This window comes from Leucopleurus acutus (genome assembly GCF_964270905.1).
Source record: "Leucopleurus acutus genome assembly, chromosome: 15".
Lineage (NCBI taxonomy): Eukaryota > Metazoa > Chordata > Mammalia > Artiodactyla > Delphinidae > Leucopleurus > Leucopleurus acutus.
In genome coordinates this window covers 82,678,846-82,696,139 of record NC_139157.1, presented here as the reverse complement: position 1 = coordinate 82,696,139, position 17,294 = coordinate 82,678,846, and the positions used below count along the sequence as shown (strand labels likewise).

At 39.1% G+C, this 17,294-nt stretch overlaps 1 protein-coding gene across 2 annotated transcripts in view; it reads right to left on the bottom strand.

Annotated features, from left to right (window-relative positions):
• The window catches only part of LMBRD1 (LMBR1 domain containing 1), a 114,095-nt gene that overhangs the window by 23,623 nt on the left and 73,178 nt on the right, over positions 1–17,294 (bottom strand). For both annotated transcript variants that reach the window (XM_082855785.1, XM_082855786.1), the window contains exons 10-14: positions 9,364–9,428; positions 8,905–9,007; positions 8,018–8,122; positions 6,220–6,369; positions 4,782–4,860 (exon numbers count right to left, since the gene is read on the bottom strand). In XM_082855785.1, the coding sequence (XP_082711911.1) occupies positions 4,782–4,860; positions 6,220–6,369; positions 8,018–8,122; positions 8,905–9,007; positions 9,364–9,428 (502 nt within the window). The remainder of the gene's footprint in view (positions 1–4,781; positions 4,861–6,219; positions 6,370–8,017; positions 8,123–8,904; positions 9,008–9,363; positions 9,429–17,294) is intronic.

Here is a 17,294-nt window from a genome sequence, read left to right as displayed (position 1 = left end):
AGCGACCTCTTTGACCCGAGTAGCGAAACCAGAAAGCCATCCAGTCATGGCAGCCGCTGTCTGTGCATATACCGATACAAAATGACCAATTCAGTTTTCCTGATATGTAATCATTCAAAGACTTGAAGAGCTCTGCAGCTGTGGTGTTGGTTGGTAACAAAAGTGCACATAACATATTCTCATGCACACCCTACTGAAAAATATATCACACAAAAACAAGCATTGTTGCCTTGTTGTCAACAGCAGTAGACTCGTCAACCTGGACTGCATACCACAGTGACTCATTAATCCTGACAATTGCGCCTCAATAGCCTCTGCTATTTCATCAATTCGTCTAGTTATGGTGCTAGCCGAAAGAGGAACACGTGCCACCTTTTGAACTGCAGCTTCTCCTGAAAGTTCATGACAAATGTCCTTAGCAGCTGGCAAGATCGACTCTTCACCCAATATACAGGGCTTCTTAGCTTCAGCAATGCGGTTAGCCACTAAGAAGGATGCTCTCAGTGCAGACACGTTTGATGAAGTGGTGGCCTTCAATAATTGCTTTAATTCATGTTCATGATTTTTCCTTTTGAAAAACTCCAAAGCCTTGTCTTTTAATGCAGGGTGCTTGGTCTCCGTGTGGCAAAGCAGTTTTGAAGGTTTCATGGCTTTGTTGGATAGCCAGTCACCACATATTATACAAAGCAGGCTTGGAGAATATGAATCACCTGCTGCAATGAACTGGTAACTTAAGTAGGACTCTTGGTATTTTCTTTCAAATGCAACTTTCTTTTTGTTGGCAGTCTTAAGAGTCTTCTGTCTCATCATTGGGTCTTTCTTTCTCCCTTTTCAAAGAAGCTCCCCAGTGACAAAGAAGCTGCCCAGCGACGTTTGTTTTTTACTCATTTTGCCTAGGGTTATCTTGTGGGCTTACCAAAAACTGTGAATGAGACAAGGACACAGTGCAGGAAAGAGGCATGGATGGAAGTGGTAAATAAAATAATGGGCAGGCCAGGCACAGACTAAAATAAGTGTTGGATTCCAACTTAAAGCCTGCCACCAGATGCAGCTTAATTGTCACTTACCACTCACTGGTAAGGTTTTGATATGAGTCTGCAAGCAGTTGATTTATTAGGGTCTCTGTGCAGTCAAACCTCTCTGCTAATGATGATCTGTATTTGCAGCCGCTCCCCAGTGCTAGCATAGCGCCTCAGCTCCACCTCAGATCATCAGGCATTAGATTCTCACAAGGAGCATGCGACCTAGATCGCTCGAATGCGCAGTTCACAGTAGGGTTTGTGCTCCTATGAGAATCTAATGCCACCGCTGGTCTGATAGGAGGCGGAGCTCAGGCGGTAATGCAAGCCACAGGGAGCGGCTGTAAACACAGACGAAGCTTCGCTCCGCTTGCCTGCCGCTCACCTCCTGCTGTGTGCCTGGTTACTAACAGGCCACGAACCGATACCAGTCCGTGGCCTGGGGGCTAGGGACCCCTGATTTAAGCCACTATAAATTAGATTAGACTGATAAACAAAAATACTGAATGTGATTCATAAAAGAGTTATGGCCAAGGGTATGATTTAACTAAACTTACTGATCTATAACATAAAAATTCACTCAGTTCAGCAATATAAGGGCATTTTAAACACCTTTACCAGTGCAACTTAATTTTGAAATTTTGATGTTTTTCTGCTAAGGTTTCAATACTACTATAAGAATTTAAGAAACAGAACCTATTTTAGATCTTCAAGATCAGTGCCTTCTTAAAAAAAAATTACAAATCAACTCAAGAGTAATTTTTCATTCTACTTTCACTGAGCTAAAAATGACAACACAAAGCATTTCAACTATCAACTCTAGTGTGACATGTGTATGTACATTTCAAAGTAAAAAACCTGGGACTAAACTCATTACAAAAGTAGAGCTGGAAAATCAAGTCACATTTATTTATAATAGAAACCTATAATAGAATCTAAAGAAAAAATGGTTCTGATGAACCTAGGGGCAGGACAGGAATAAAGATGCAGACATAGAGAATGGACTTGAGGACATGGGGAGGGGGAAGGGTAAGCTGGGACAAAGCGAGAGAGTGGCATGGACATATATACACTACCAAACGTAAAATAGACAGCTAGTGGGAAGCAGCCGCATAGCACAGGGAGATCAACTCAGTGCTTTGTGACCACCTAGAGGGGTGGGATAGGGAGGGTGGGAGGGAGACACCAGAGGGAGGAGATAGATATGGGGATGTATGTATATGTACAGCTGATTCACTTTGTTGTAGAGCGGAAACTAACAAACAATTGTAAAGCAATTATACTCCAATAAAGATGTTAAAAAAAAAAAAAGAAACCTTTTACTATTATTTCTTCTTCATGTCTGTTTCCCCATCTCATCTCTTGATTTATTCTTTTCTCCCAGCTTTAGTCGCTTCCCTTCCTTCCCTTACACCCTGGACTCTGCGGTAGGTCTCATTCTCTCACTCTTAGCTTGTCCTTGGCTTACCATTCTACTTCAGTCCTTCAACCCACCTTCCCAGACAGCCTAGGCAATGATGGAGAATGGTACCAGCTATACAGATTTGTTCAGCAAAAATACAGATAGATAATTCCATCTCTGGTCCTTGACATATTTATCTATCACTAACTTATCTTCAGTCAGATCCTTCTTCTGTTCACCGATCAAAACTTTTGCCACTTTCTTCAGTTCTGTGCCCAATGGCCCACACAATTCTCAGCAGATGACTGAACTTAAACTTCACAGCAAAATGAGACAATCATACAGAACTTCCTGTTCACCCTAAGAAATTACTATCTGAGTCCATGTTGTTCCTTCCTTCCTTGCTCTAGAGAAAGAGGCATCCCTCCTTCTAGCTAAAGCATTCAGTCTTTGATGTTCTAAATACCACTCCTCCAGAACTGGATGGTACTGGCCCATCATTTAACCTTTGTGACATTTTTCTTCAACTTTTCCTGCTCCATTAATTCCATTCCATCTTCCCTGAAGTCTCTCCTCATTTAAAAAGAAAAAAACAAAGATTCTCCCCGACCCTGCACGCCTGCTCTAGTTTCCATCCAATCCCTCTCAATCTCCACAAACAATTTCTGTGAAGAACATAAACTCAGTCATGGCTTCATATCGCTTTTTATTCACTGCACTTAGCTTTCGCCTCCACCGCCTCTGTGCAGTCCCCTTCCCCACACCTGCTTCACCCGCCTGCCCCTGGGTAGCCGTGCTCCTCCGAGCCCTGGTCTCCACGCTCCTCTCTCTCCACCTTCTGAGTTCATTTGCAAATATCCAAGTGCCCACGAAATCTCCGCCTCAAGGTCTGTGAGACATCTCAAGTCAACGAAGCATTTCTTACATTTCTTCTCTAATCTTAGTATCCATTTTTAACTCAGCTTGCTGATACCAAAATTTACCCCATTACTCAGTAACTGGAGGGCCATTCTAGAATATTCTGTTGCCTTGCCACTGCTTCAGACCCAAGCAAGCAGAAATCCTCTTGCTTCTCTCTTCATCTCACACCCTCCAGACCACTGTTTACTCCAGGCTCTCACCATCTCTCCTGCATGACTGCACACAGCCCCTGCCGGCAGCCTCTCCCAGCTGATTTCTACGCTCAGCTCTCAACTTCTCCAACCCGTTCTCTCTGTTATAATAAAGTTACTGAAAACAAACCAGACCACAGTTTCAACTTCCTTGCTTAGAACTCTTCCAAGGCCTTCCGGGGCTTGAGTCCTAACTCTGCAATCCCATTTTCTCCCTCCCTCTAACCCACACCCCTCCAGAATTAAAACAACAAAACAATAACAGTGCTTTACACTCGCTGGAACACAAAACTTTACAGTTTAAGCGAATTACGTCTGAGCATTTTGTTCCTCTGCCTAGAACAGCCTCCCCTTGATGCACATACCAGGTAAATTCTTCATTCACCTTGAGAGGCAGCTCTGCTCTCCCTTTTCTGAAGCCCTGCTTTCTGAAGACCACCACCGCACAGTGATCTCCACGTAGAGCTCTGTACTTCTTCCACTGGGCTACCCTGGACTCTGTACCTATTCCTGTTACTCCACCACATTCCAGAGTTGACCCTGGTCAAAAACTCCAAATTTATCTTTTCCATAACGGTACCCCTGAATGATTTATCAAGAAATATACTATATTTGACATATTATTTTACCGTGAAATAAAAGCATACTATAATATTCAAAGGGAAAAAAACCCTCATCTTAGCACACAGAAAACAGAAAAAAAAAGATTGTCTCAAAATTCACAGAGGTTAAGAGCAGAGGATCTCAGAGCTTTTGTCAGAATACACACAAAGTACTTAGCACAGTGTCTGAAACACACTTACATGTTCTTAATAGTTAATCGCTGTCATCATTAACATTATTATTATTAACTAAAGTAACTAGAGTTGGATGGTTCAAAAGTTGTTCTAGGTCATAGGTACTTTAGGTCTCAGTCCTAAAAATTGCAGATACCACCAAAACTCTCCTGAAATTTTTAAGAACAATGAAAAAAGACATTTAGAATGTTTCTCATTACACTAGTACACGTGATAAATAATAACTATGTTTTGTTCTTCAAAAGTAAACACTTTGTAATGATACTTTCCCTAATGGAAATCAGTAAATTACCAAGATATTCTACTGAAGACACCAAGGTCTTCTTGCTAGAATTTCCTTTGTCACCACATATTAAAACAAATGCATCAAATGATTAAGACACCAAAATGCAAGACACATCTTTTCTTACAGAGCTATAAATTCTAAGATGGGTGATAAAAGCTACTTTACCTTCAGGGGCATCTGCATCACATCTCTTTGGCACAGAAAGGGTTGAATTGCCTTTATGGGCATCATAAGTTATATTGCTCTGAAAGATGAAAATATAGTTAAAATATAAATAGTATATTAATATATTTCGATTAAAAAGTAATCACTTTATGAACTTTATACTGTTTTCTATTAAACTACATCTAGCTAATAGTCTAAAAGGTAAATTACATAAAATTGCAACTAGAAGAAAAAGATTTAGGGTAAATTTAACATTAGGGCTTTCCTATAACAATCATTAGGCCCTGTGTTGAACAACAGAGCTTCTGCCCAGAGAAACGGCCTACTTATTTTTCCACTGTGGAACAAGAAAAGAATATCATTCATCCATGCAAAAGCATGACGTTATTTCATTCATTCATAGAAGAATGTTTTATAAGCATGACCTAGTGAACCAGGTGCAGGAGATAAGGCAAGAAGAGAATAAAAGGTATAAGAAATGAAAAAAGTGACTAAGGTGACCTTCTAGCATTGTTTCCCAAACTTGTGTCATTCGTTACCTCCATTATGATCGTGCCTTATCTTTGATCCAATGGCATTGTTACTTAATATTTTTCAATGAACTAACTTTTCAATCCTTAGCAATATTATGGATGGTATTAAAGGTCTGATGTGCTTACTAGACCTTGTTTGTTTGTTCCTAATTATATATTAGAGTAAAGAAAGAATGGAGGAAGAAGTACAGGATAAAGGAGTGACCCGGGGAGACTGGATTAATAATGAAAAACTCCATTAAAGTAAGGCTTGAACTGGGCCCTGAAACATGGATTTGATTTGACTTGTTAGAAGGTAGAGCAAGAGATATTTTAGGAAAAGGAAACTAAACAAAGGCTGAATTAGATATGGTCAAAATATGTTAAGCTGTCAAAATATTCAAACTAGCTCTCCAGGTACAACTAGGAATCACAGCTGGCTTTTGAAAGATCAACACCAAGGAATCACTGTAACAGGTAAGAGGATCCTTGTCATGTTAAGAGAAAGCATAGTTACGTACAAATAAAATAAAGTCTCTCCTGTGGGATTCACGGTACCAATGAGCAGACATAACTTTCTGCACACCAAAACTTTTTGGGGAGCCATATTAATAAACTTACTTAAAATATTATTTTAGAGTAAATATTATGAGTTTTAGCAAAGTGCTGAGACACAGCTCAGTAGCTTGGCACCATGGGATCCATTTAAGGAACTACTGTAACGAAATTCAGTGTTATTTTTAAAAAGAACTTGTTTGAAACAAATATAAACATGCTGAAAAATGGAATGAAAAACTAGTTTTAGCAATATTAAGTTTAACCTGATGAGCTAATATTGTGTGTTAGCTTTCACAAATGAGAATTTGATGTTAGATTTCACTATGTTTAAAATATCAAAATACTGACTTTTTAAAGTTTGCACTTACCTCTATCAGGTAGTTTTGGCTTCCGTACATAACATACTGGGGGGCGAGGCTGTAAATCATGTAGCTAGTGTGAAGCACAATAAGCAGAAGTATCATGCAGAGAAATAAGAGCGCCTGGGGCCTGGTTCTCCCCCTTCTGATTTTATACAACTGGAACGAAAGAACACAGGGATGATATTCCAGCAACACGTTTCATGTGAAGGGACTGAGTCCCACTCCTTTGTTAGGGGGTAACGAACACAGTTCAATCCACTGTTTCTTTTTCCCAAAATAAATGCTAAGAATTCTTAATCTTTCCAGATAATTATAAGAATAACAAAGAATAACAACACTTTCCCTGAAAAGCTTTTAGGTTTAGATTCATGTTTATTTTAAAAACTCAAGATCTAGAGAATATATTTGTACTCACACGGTCTGTTTCAGAAAAATCTTCTAAACTTATTATGTAATAGCATCTGTTAGAAGTTCCTAGAGCTAAGAGGAACTGAGAACTACTTCTATCTAAAGATTAGAGGAGTTTCAACTGTGAGTATTAGTAATATATTTGAGTTTTATATAATATTACTTCCCAAGGATAGATATGCCACATGTTTTAAATACTCATTTCTATGAAATATGATATCCTCATGTTATACTCTACTATAAAACTATAATATAGTTTATGGTAATTTATGTTCATCTGACTACAGCTATTTTCACATGTATCCTTACAGGAGGGAAACTAAAACATGTGGTAACAGATAGAAGGAGCCTGGTGACGGGCTTCATTTCAACGGCAGAGCACACTTTTATTCTAGCAACTAAAGTAGCACCTCCCTGTTTTATTACTAGATTGTAGTACAGTATAGAGTAATAGGACTCCAATACTGGACGGGATATGATCACCTAAAAATGTACGTTTCCCAGCTTCCCTACTCCTAGTAGTGGCTGGTAGTGATAAAACATTAAATGTCAAAAGGAAAGCAGTCTGTTGGGGACTTCTGGGAAAGTCTTGCTTTTTGATATAGGTATCACCACTTCTCCTAGCTACCTTTTCCTTACGGAACACGGACAGAATAAATGGGGTTGAAGCAGCCATATCACAATCATGAGGGAGAAGCCAAGAGGAATCCAGAGATATTAGACTTGATTTTTGAGCTAATGAAGCAATGCTAGATTTTAAAAATGTTCCACAGCAAGAAGTCTTCCATTAGTTCAAGCCACTATTTAACTGAATTTTACCCACAGCTGGAAGTATGAACATGATGTATCTCGTTTTAAAATTAATTTATATCAAGATGACTCTAAGAGGAAAATGACCCTTTCTCCAAACATACAGTAATCTTTCACTCCCAGTAGTAAGGGCCATCTTTTGAGCTACCATGAGTCCAGTTGTGCTTCAGTGTGTTCCCATGCAGCCGAACACTAAGGAAAATAATAGAACTTCTAGCCCAGGACTTCTCCACCTCGGTACTACTGATGTTTTCGGCTGGATAAGTCTTTGCTGTGGGAGGCTGCCCTGTGCAATGCAAGATGTTTAACTGAATCCCTGTACTCTAACCAACAGATGCCAGTAGCGCCTCCTAGTTATAACAACTGAAAACATCTCCAGACTTTGCCAAATGTATCCGGGAGGGCAAAATCGTCCCTGTAGACGAAGAGCACTTTTATGTTAACATGAAGTGAAAAAGCTAGTATTTCCATTTTTGGTATCAAGATATTTACAACTTCTATATTATAAATCTAAGACAATTTGCAATAATGGAGATTATGCACAAAATGATGAAAAAATCAAAATGATATTGTAGCATATACTCACTCTAATCCAAAAGAACCATATGCCAATATTTCGAATCCCCGCCATTGAAGTAAAAATAAAGTACATAATAATAGTTGTTATAAGAATATAATCAAGAGGAAACACCTGAAAAAAGATAAAATTAAACTTAATACACAAACAATAAGGGTTTTAGAAGTCATGTAAAATTAACTGAAAATTCATTGTTCATATTTGGCAATGTTTAAAATATCAACCCTGATCAGGTTACTATGATAATGCAAAAAAAAAAAAAAGAAAACCTCCAAGAAACAATTACCAAACTACCAAACTATTACCAAATTGCTCAGTATCATTATCCTAAGAAAAATCCTATAACAAATTAAACTAAAAATTACATTTAGGGCTTCCCTGGTGGCGCAGTGGTTGAGAGTCCGCCTGCCGATGCAGGGGACACGGGTTCGTGCCCCGGTCCAGGAAGATCCCACGTGCCGTGGAGCGGCTGGGCCCGTGAGCCATGGCCGCTGAGCCTGCGCGTCCGGAGCCTGTGCTCCGCAACGGGAGAGGCCACAACAGTGAGATGCCCGCGTACCGCAAAAAAAAAAAAAAAAAAAAAAAAAAATTACATTTATATATGGAATAAAAGACTTCGTTAAAGAGTAAAAACGGGAAGTGCTTGGAAAAGTTCACCCCTCAGTCTTATCACGTATCCCCAAATCAAGTTATGTATAACATGAGAGTTCAGTAATACATCAATACAATAATTTTTAAAGCAACATATCAACATAGAAGTTATATGTAAATAAAAAGCCAAATCAGCAGAGGGCACAAACATATACTTCCAAGTACTAGTAGGTTTGTCAACATAATAATTTGACAGAGTGTGACAATGTTTGCTAGAGTATAAAATGGATGATTTTTTTACTTACTGTTTGTAGTAAAGGCAAAAGCATATTCAGTGGATTACTCAGGTTAGCTCCAAAAATTATGAAACCAGAATCTATTCCAGCTGAATGAAGAGCTTTATCCAAACTATAACAAAAAAATGTATAAAGAGTGAATTTATATATTGCACCACATTTTCAGTTACTTTAGAAAGAATATCATCATAACTTAAGCATGCAGACTCAATGGAGTCAAAGAAAACCACAGATAACAAATTAAACCTCACTTAAATATCTTACAGATATTGTTCAATTGATACAGAATAAAGAAATACTGTCTATTATTGGGGCTTTTTAGTCATTCTTTGAGTTAATGCTATAGAACACTTCAAGTAAAATAGCTACTTAAGATGAATAGGCTACACTAATGGAATTCAGCGTGGAAAATGTATAAGATCATAGGATGTGTGTTAGTGCTTTAGAAAATGTGTCTACTGTACTTACTTGGACAGGAAGAGAGAAATTATAAACAGCAATGCAACTAAGATGAAAAATATTCCCCAAATGATCTAAAAGCAAAAATAAAAATACATCGTTAAAATATACTTCTGAAGTTGATATTAAAAGCACAGAACCATTATGCTCAATGGGTTACTAGCGTATGACAATGATCTAAAAAAAATGACCTAAGATAAATTTTAATTTAATATGTAATCATATAGTATATAATCCTAGGCACACATCATCTAAATTTTCATTATGAGACTATTTGAGAACAAAAACACGAGAGACAATGCATTTGAAAGTTTTCATTGGTAAGTAAACAAATGAGACTCTTTGCTAGGTCCAATAAAAGGTTTATATTCAGTTATACTCAAATATAAAAAGTTAACTGAGAACTACATTAAGACTAATATACATACACAAAAACCAAAACCAAGAAACTCATCAGGTTATGTTAACCTGTTGTTAAAACAGAGAACTTGGAACATTTTCTCACAGAAGTAACGAGATACTATATAGCTGACCCTTGGACAACGCAGGCGTTAGAGGCACTGACCCTCTGCCCAGCCAAAAATCTGCATAGAACTTACAGTCGGCCCATTGCGATATCCAGATTCAACCTACTGCGGATGGCATGGTGCTGTAATATGTGCTACTGAAAATTATCCATGTGTAAGTGGACCTGAGCAGTTCACACCATGCTGTTCACGGGTCAGCTGTGTATATCTTATAAATAGATTATACCACAGCCTAGAAAAGTCTATATAACTGATAATATTCTTGAAATAGAGTACTAACAGCACTGAAGAAACTGTCATATAAAACTCTCTCTGTGGAAGGATGTGGTAATAAACATCGTACACTTCCTTGTACTCAAGTATGAACTTTATAGTATGAAAGGATATGTATTAAATATGAAAGGATAGCATACGAACTTTATAGTAGGACCACAGAAAACAAGGAAAACAATGATTGGAACTGGGTCTCTAAGGAATAAAATTTCAGAATAAAAAAAGGGATGAAATCTATGTTTGGCGAGACCCAAAAGGAAGATTCCTATTAGTACAGTTAAGTGTTTCAGTTTGTCCTTTGCCTGGAATTGATAGGAATAGATGGGAAACATCATGAATGTTAAGGAGATTTTTCATCTTATTTCACATGATCGTTGAGTATATTTTAGAATTCTGACAGGATAAAAAAAGTAGAATAACAACCCATTATCCTACCCAGCATATAAAGATGAATCTGGAAATAAACTTTAGGACTGTGTTCTAGGGAACTCTTCAGTTCTGAAAGAGTGCCTTTAGAGCTCACTGGAAGAAGCAGCTTGGCAAGAGAGGACCAAAAAGACTATAGGCTTCCTGGTGGCGCAGTGGTTAAGAATCCGCCGGCCAATGCAGGGGACACGGGCTCGAGCCCTGGTCCAGGAAGATCCCACATGCCGCGGAGCAACTAAGCCCGTGCACCACAACTACTGAACCTGTTTTCTAGAGACTGCAAGCCGCAACAAAGAGTAGCCCCTGCTTGCTGCAACTAGAGAAAGCCTGGGTGCAGCAACAAAGACCCAATGCAGCCAAAAACAAACAAATAAATAAATAAACTTATTTTAAAAAAAACCACAAAAAACGACTATAGGCATCATTTGAAATAAAAACCCCTGCATGTATCCATTTTACATACGGGGTTTCACATGAGCATTCATTTATTTAAAAAAAGTTTCATTGCTAAATAAGTTTGAAGTGACTCCTTCATAGTAACAGAAGTTTATTAGTAGCAGGTAAAGGAGCGTACACAATCTTTTTCTACTAGGTTTGAGCATGGTACTTGATGCCTAAGTGAACTGGAGACAATATCCTTACACTGAGGAAACATATTACTTCCCAGTAGCCTGTTGATAAGAAATAGCTTGCAGCATGAGGTAGTACAGCTGCCAACTACCAATGAGCAGTAGAGGAACACGACCCAGAGACAGCAGGAGAAATTAACATTCCCCTCCCCTGATCCCCATTTTGGGGGAGGAAAAGAAAAGAAAATCCTTAACCACTTTCCCACTCTGTTGAGATGCATGACCCAGAGTTAGACTATTTAATCACAGCTACTTACAAAACAAAGAAAAAATATTAAAAAAATAAATGGTTTATAAAGACCAAGGAAACTGTATATATTTATATATAAGAACTTAAGTTAGTACTTCCAGAATCATGTCAGTAGTGACCACCCTGGGCTACCTAAATGCTACCTATTCCACACTAGCTATAGTGTCAGTTTTAAAATAAAAATTAAGCCAAAGAGATGACATCAGTAAAGGTAACAGAATAAGAACCTCTGAAAATCCTTTCCCCCCTAAAAGCAATGAGAAAACTGGCATAAATGGTCAGAATCAACTTTTTCAACACTCTGGAAATTAACCAGAGGCATGCAACAATCTAGGAGCATTTATTCAGGAAAAACGGCTGAATGTCAGTAAGAGCACAGAGCACTGTGGCATTCCGACTTGCTCTAGTACCAATCCCTCCTCTCTCGGGCATGGTAGATGGCCTGTAAAAGTCATAAGCCTGGTAGCCACCTGTGAAAGCAGAAAGGGGCTGAAGTTCTTTCAGAGTCTCCTTCCCAGAGAACTGCCATTACTCGACCCGCCTGGTAATGGCATGGAAGAGCCCATTTGCAAGACTGTCTGTGTTCGGCCTGAACTGGAGTTCACACAGTGCAAAAATACCTTTTCCGCAGGAGTGTCTGTCAAAAAATTACAGGCAACCAATGAACTTCATGGCCACAAGAGCTAGTCAATACCAGGCAAGAAATAAACTAACTAAAAAGATTAAAACGGTAACCTAGGGAATGAGATGTCCACAGGTGCTCTGAAAAGTTTCCACATATTCCTGGGAATGAAGAAGGCCCTGTGCATGCTCAGGAAAGACAGGAGAGGCCTAAATGTCCACTTGTGGTTGACCCTGAAGCTCTGTCTGCACGAGCAGGAAGTGCAGGAGAAGGCAGCACTGCAGTGCCAGCCTGGGTGCTGAACTCATGTCTCCACTCACACACAGCCCCTCAGCAAAGACTGGGAGACTTGCTGGTTCCAGGTGTTTAAGAAAATCGTCATCCAGTTATTAACTAAAGTAACCAAGCAGAAACTTGGGTGACTACACACAACAAAGAATACAGACTCCACAGAATAATTCACAAAAGTCACTAAACAAACAACAACAAAGAGTAATAACAGCAAATCCAGGGGAGACTCTGATCTCCAGAGTTACCACATTATATTATTTAAAACTTCCCAGGTTTTAACAACAACAAAAAAAAAAAATTAAAGAGACATGCAAAGCAGCAAGAAAGTATGACTAATAGAAGAAAAAAATCAATAGGCACTGTCCTTGAGGAAGTCCTTGAGGATGCTGAACTTACTCGACAAAAACTTTAAAGCCACTATTTTAAATATGTTCAAGGAACTAACGAAAAGCATGTCTTAAGAACTAAAACAAATTATGAGAACAATTTCTCACCAAATACAGAATATCAACAAAGAAATGGAAATTTTAAAAAAGGAAGTGAATTGAAATTCTCAAGATGAAAAATATAAAAACTGAAACAAAAAGCTCACTAGAAAACAAAGTGAAAAGTTCAGCAGATTTGATCAGTCAGGAGAAAAGAATCATTAAACCTGAAGATGAATCGATTGAGATGATCAAGGCTGAGGAACAGAATACAGCTCCTTGAGGTCATAGGACTGAGGTCTTCACCTCCTTGCTGGCTGTCAGCTGGGAGCCTCTCAGTTCCTCGAGGGCATTCATTTCCTGCACTCCTTTTCACATCCCCTCCATCCTCACATCAGTAATGGCAGCTCAAGTCTTACATTCTGAATGTCTCTTTCTTACACTTTACTTTAGCACATCTCTCTGACTCTAGCCATGGAAGTTCTCTGCTTTTAAGGACTTGTGCTACTAGATTGGGCCCATCAAGATAATCCAGGGTCAGCTCCATATTTTAAAGTCTATAACATTAATTGCATCTGCAAAGTCGCTTTTGACATTTCGTGTATATTATACTCACAGGTTTCAGGGATTAGGGCGTGGACATCACTGGGGGAAGACAGGCATTCTGTCTATCACAAAAAGTGATAGTGATTCTTTGTTGGATTTAATGTTTTCTGGCACGAATCCTACTTTGTCTAATAGCACGATCATTATCTGCTTTTTTATTGTTTCCATTTGCTCAGTATATCTTTCAATACACATTGTTAGCCTTTGTGAATCACTGTTTTAGGATATAGTTATATCCTGCTTTCTGAGGAAAATTAAAATTTTTTCTTTTAATAGTGAGTTAGATCCATTCACATTTATTGATATGACTAACACATTTCGTCTCAAAAATATCTTGTTGTTTGATAACTGTGTGTATATTTCCCGTGTTTCTTTCTCCAGTTAATGTGAATTCCTTGCTCTTTGATTTTTAGTTCTTTTGTTAAGAGGGTTTATAATTTTGTTCTAGTGTACTTAAATTTTCAAGTGCCCTTAGCCCCCATTTCCTTATTCATTCCTTTACTAAACAATTTATTAGTTTTTACGTGTCCAACCTATTGCCTACGCAGTAATCTATGAGAAATTCTACTTTTCTTTCTCTCCCTTCTTAATTACATTATTTCTATTCATCAGCACATGTTTGTGCCTTATTCTCTGCCCTAGCCCACACCTTCTCTCCACAGACCTACAATATTACACATTCACCATTTTTCCCTTCGCTGATGTTTACGTTCTCACCTCTTAATTGGTCAAAGCTTGGCAACGAGTGGATTTCTCAAAAGAGCTCAGGGTACAGATTCCGTAACTGTTTTTCTAAAGGCTATTTTGGCTAAATATAAATTCCTTGGTTCTGCCAACTACAAACTGGCACTTGCCACCTGCCTCTACAAGGACTAGGTCACAAACCGCTGCAGCCACTGACCTTCAACCCCCTGAAAGGAGCTCAGGGTGGAGATCAGGAGTGAGGCCCTCTGTGCCCTGGGAAAAACGGGCAGAACAGGTCTTCAGATGGTTAGATATTTTCAGGAGACAATGTGATGAGCCCGATTCCTGCATCTCCTCGTATCTAGAAAAGCACTAACATCATCACTGGTGACGTCTGCTCCTCAGGATCAGCAGCCAGCCTCTGCCTCAGTGTGTGCTTGACTGCACGTGCCTCCTTCACTGACATCGTATATAGAATACTGCTCTTCCCCCCAGCTCCTGCGAGCGGTTCCTCAGAGCTACCCGAGAGACTGTCTCCAGGGCTATAGTCCGCATTTTGCCCCAAATAAAACTTAACTCACAACTCTCACGTTGTGTGTGTGTGTGGTCTTTTTTTCAGTCGACAGTTCATACATTTTCATTGAGTTTGTTTGTTTGTTTTTAATGTTCCTCCATTCCTGCCTTGCTTTGTATGTTTTTTAAAAAGTCTAACAATGTTGTCCTTGTGAGTTGATTTTTTTTTCTTAGAAATCCTGAGGATTTTTCTTTAATGTTACTAGGAAAATTGCACATAAACTTTCCCAGGTACAAAGTGTCTATTTCATGTCTATTCATGAAATAGAATATGTGGTGCTCCAAGGACAATGGTGCCTCAAGGACAAAGGACGACCCTGCTTGAAAAAGTGTCAGTGTTACACCCCCTACCGGACTCTTACTCGCCCTCCCCCCCATGTTGCCATGGTTATGAAATTCCTGAGCCCACCTGGGTGACACCCACCTGGGCTACGGGACCTGTCCCAAATAAGGAAAGGCATCTGCCCTGCCCCACTCCCACCCTATAGAAGGAAGGTATATGTGCCTCAACCAATCAGTAAATGAAATTTTTACCTTGGACCATTCCTTTGTTTTCTGGCTATAAAAACTGATCAACAGCACAAGTTCGGGCTCGACTCTCCCAGACTACTAGGAATTTGACCCGCTGTTCTGGCACGACCCTTCCCTCTAATAAATCCTGCCTTTACATTCTGCCTTGTGTCTGGAAATTCTTTTCCAACCAGCGTTCGGACCACGACAGAATATTCATGACACGTGGATTCAGGTCTATTTATTTTTCGGTGTTTTGCAGGAGATTATGCATTTCAATATTCTGCTAATTTGTTTTGTTTTGCTACTGCATGGAAACCACTACACACAGGTAGTTTTTCTTTCTCTTTCATTTCAACACTCCTTTTCTGATCCTTTTTACTTCATCTTGTTTTCCTTCTCTTGGTTATCTTTCTGGCTTTCTTCAAGGCCTCCTCTTACTAAATTTTATTTGATTCTATTCTCCTTTGGACACCTTGGAATTTTGTTTTCATTTCTGAAATTAAGTGTATTTTCCTCCTATTTTCCCCTCTGAGTTCAACTCTCTTCATTTCTACCTGCTTTTTGGCCACTTCTGTTTTTGGTTTTTTAAATAGTGGTAAAATACAAATAACATAAAATTACCATCGTAACCATTTTTAAGTGTACAGTTTAGTTGTGTTAAATACATTCACGCTGTTGTGCAACCAATCTCCAGACTTATTTTCATCTTGCAAAACTGAAACTCTGTACCCATTAAACAACAACTCCCCGTACTTCCTGCCCCCAACCCCTGGAGACCACCACTCTACTTCCTGTCTCTATGAATCTGATTGCTCTAGGTACCTCATATATAGTATTTGTCTTTTTGTGACTGGCTTATCTCACCTAATTTTGGGAGGTTTAAGATCAAGCTTAGGCCCACCTCCAAATCTTCTCTTCTCTCTACCATGCAATTTTTCCCAGATTGTCTTTGCTTAACACAAAGTTTTGCAGTAAGAGCTGGAGAGAAAACTTGCTGGACTTGGGGATTTTTGTTGTTGTTTTTACTTATAAGTACAGTTGATTCTCGTTTGCAGATTTGGCATTTGCAAGCCCACTGCTCACTAAAATTTATTTATGACCTTAAATCAATACATGTGGCTCTTGGCAGTCTTTTGCAGATACATGCAGAGAGTAAAAATTCTAAGTCACCGGATGCTCAAGTTCCTAGCTGAGGCTGAACCAGGCCACACTCTGCTTTCTTGTTTCAGCTCTCACACTGTAAACAAGTGGTCTACTTAGTGCTACATTCTTTGCATTTTTTGTGCTCTTTGTTGGTAACTTTGTTGTTTAAAATGGCCCCCAAGCATAGTGCTGAAGTGCTGTTTGGTTCCTAAGACTAAGAAGGCTATGCTTACTGAGAAAACACATGTGTTAGTTTTGTTCAGGCATGAGTTATACTGCTGTTGGTCCTAAGTTCAATGTTAATGAACCCACATTATGTCAGTTGTTCTTAAACACAAACACATAACAAGCAAGGTTACGTATTGATCAGTCACTGATATCCAAGACCCAGCCCAAGCTTTTCTACGCGCTTGAGGCTTACTGCTATGCCAGTGTAAAGATGGGATAGGTCATTACCCTTACGTGAACTTCAATATCCATACCATAATGTTACTGGTAAAGAGGAGCAGAATGCGCCACCCTAAAATATGCCTCTTTGGCATAAAGATTATTTTAAGCTATTTTTAAGAAACAGTAGAAACAGAAGCTCTGAAAACTGACACTGACAGTTACCCTTTTTAAGAGATATTTACATTTATAAGGGAAATCTCCATTTGTAAAGGTGGAAGAGGGTGATGACCAAATCTTCAGAAACTCTTATCAATGCAGAAGGCAACTACTTAAAGCTCGTCCTGTAAACAAGTATCTAGAAGAATAAAACACCTAGGGAGAAATTTAAACAAGGAGGCAAATGACTGATATACTCTACTTACATACAGTACTGGGGGGGGGGGGAATTTTGCCACCAGAAAATGTGTCCCTCTGGCATGAGAATTAATCTCGGCTGATTATTTTTAGGAAACAGAAGACTCAGAGTCTTTCTTATTACCACCACGCCACCCCCCCCCACCCCCCCCCCCACCCCGGCAGCTGCCTAAA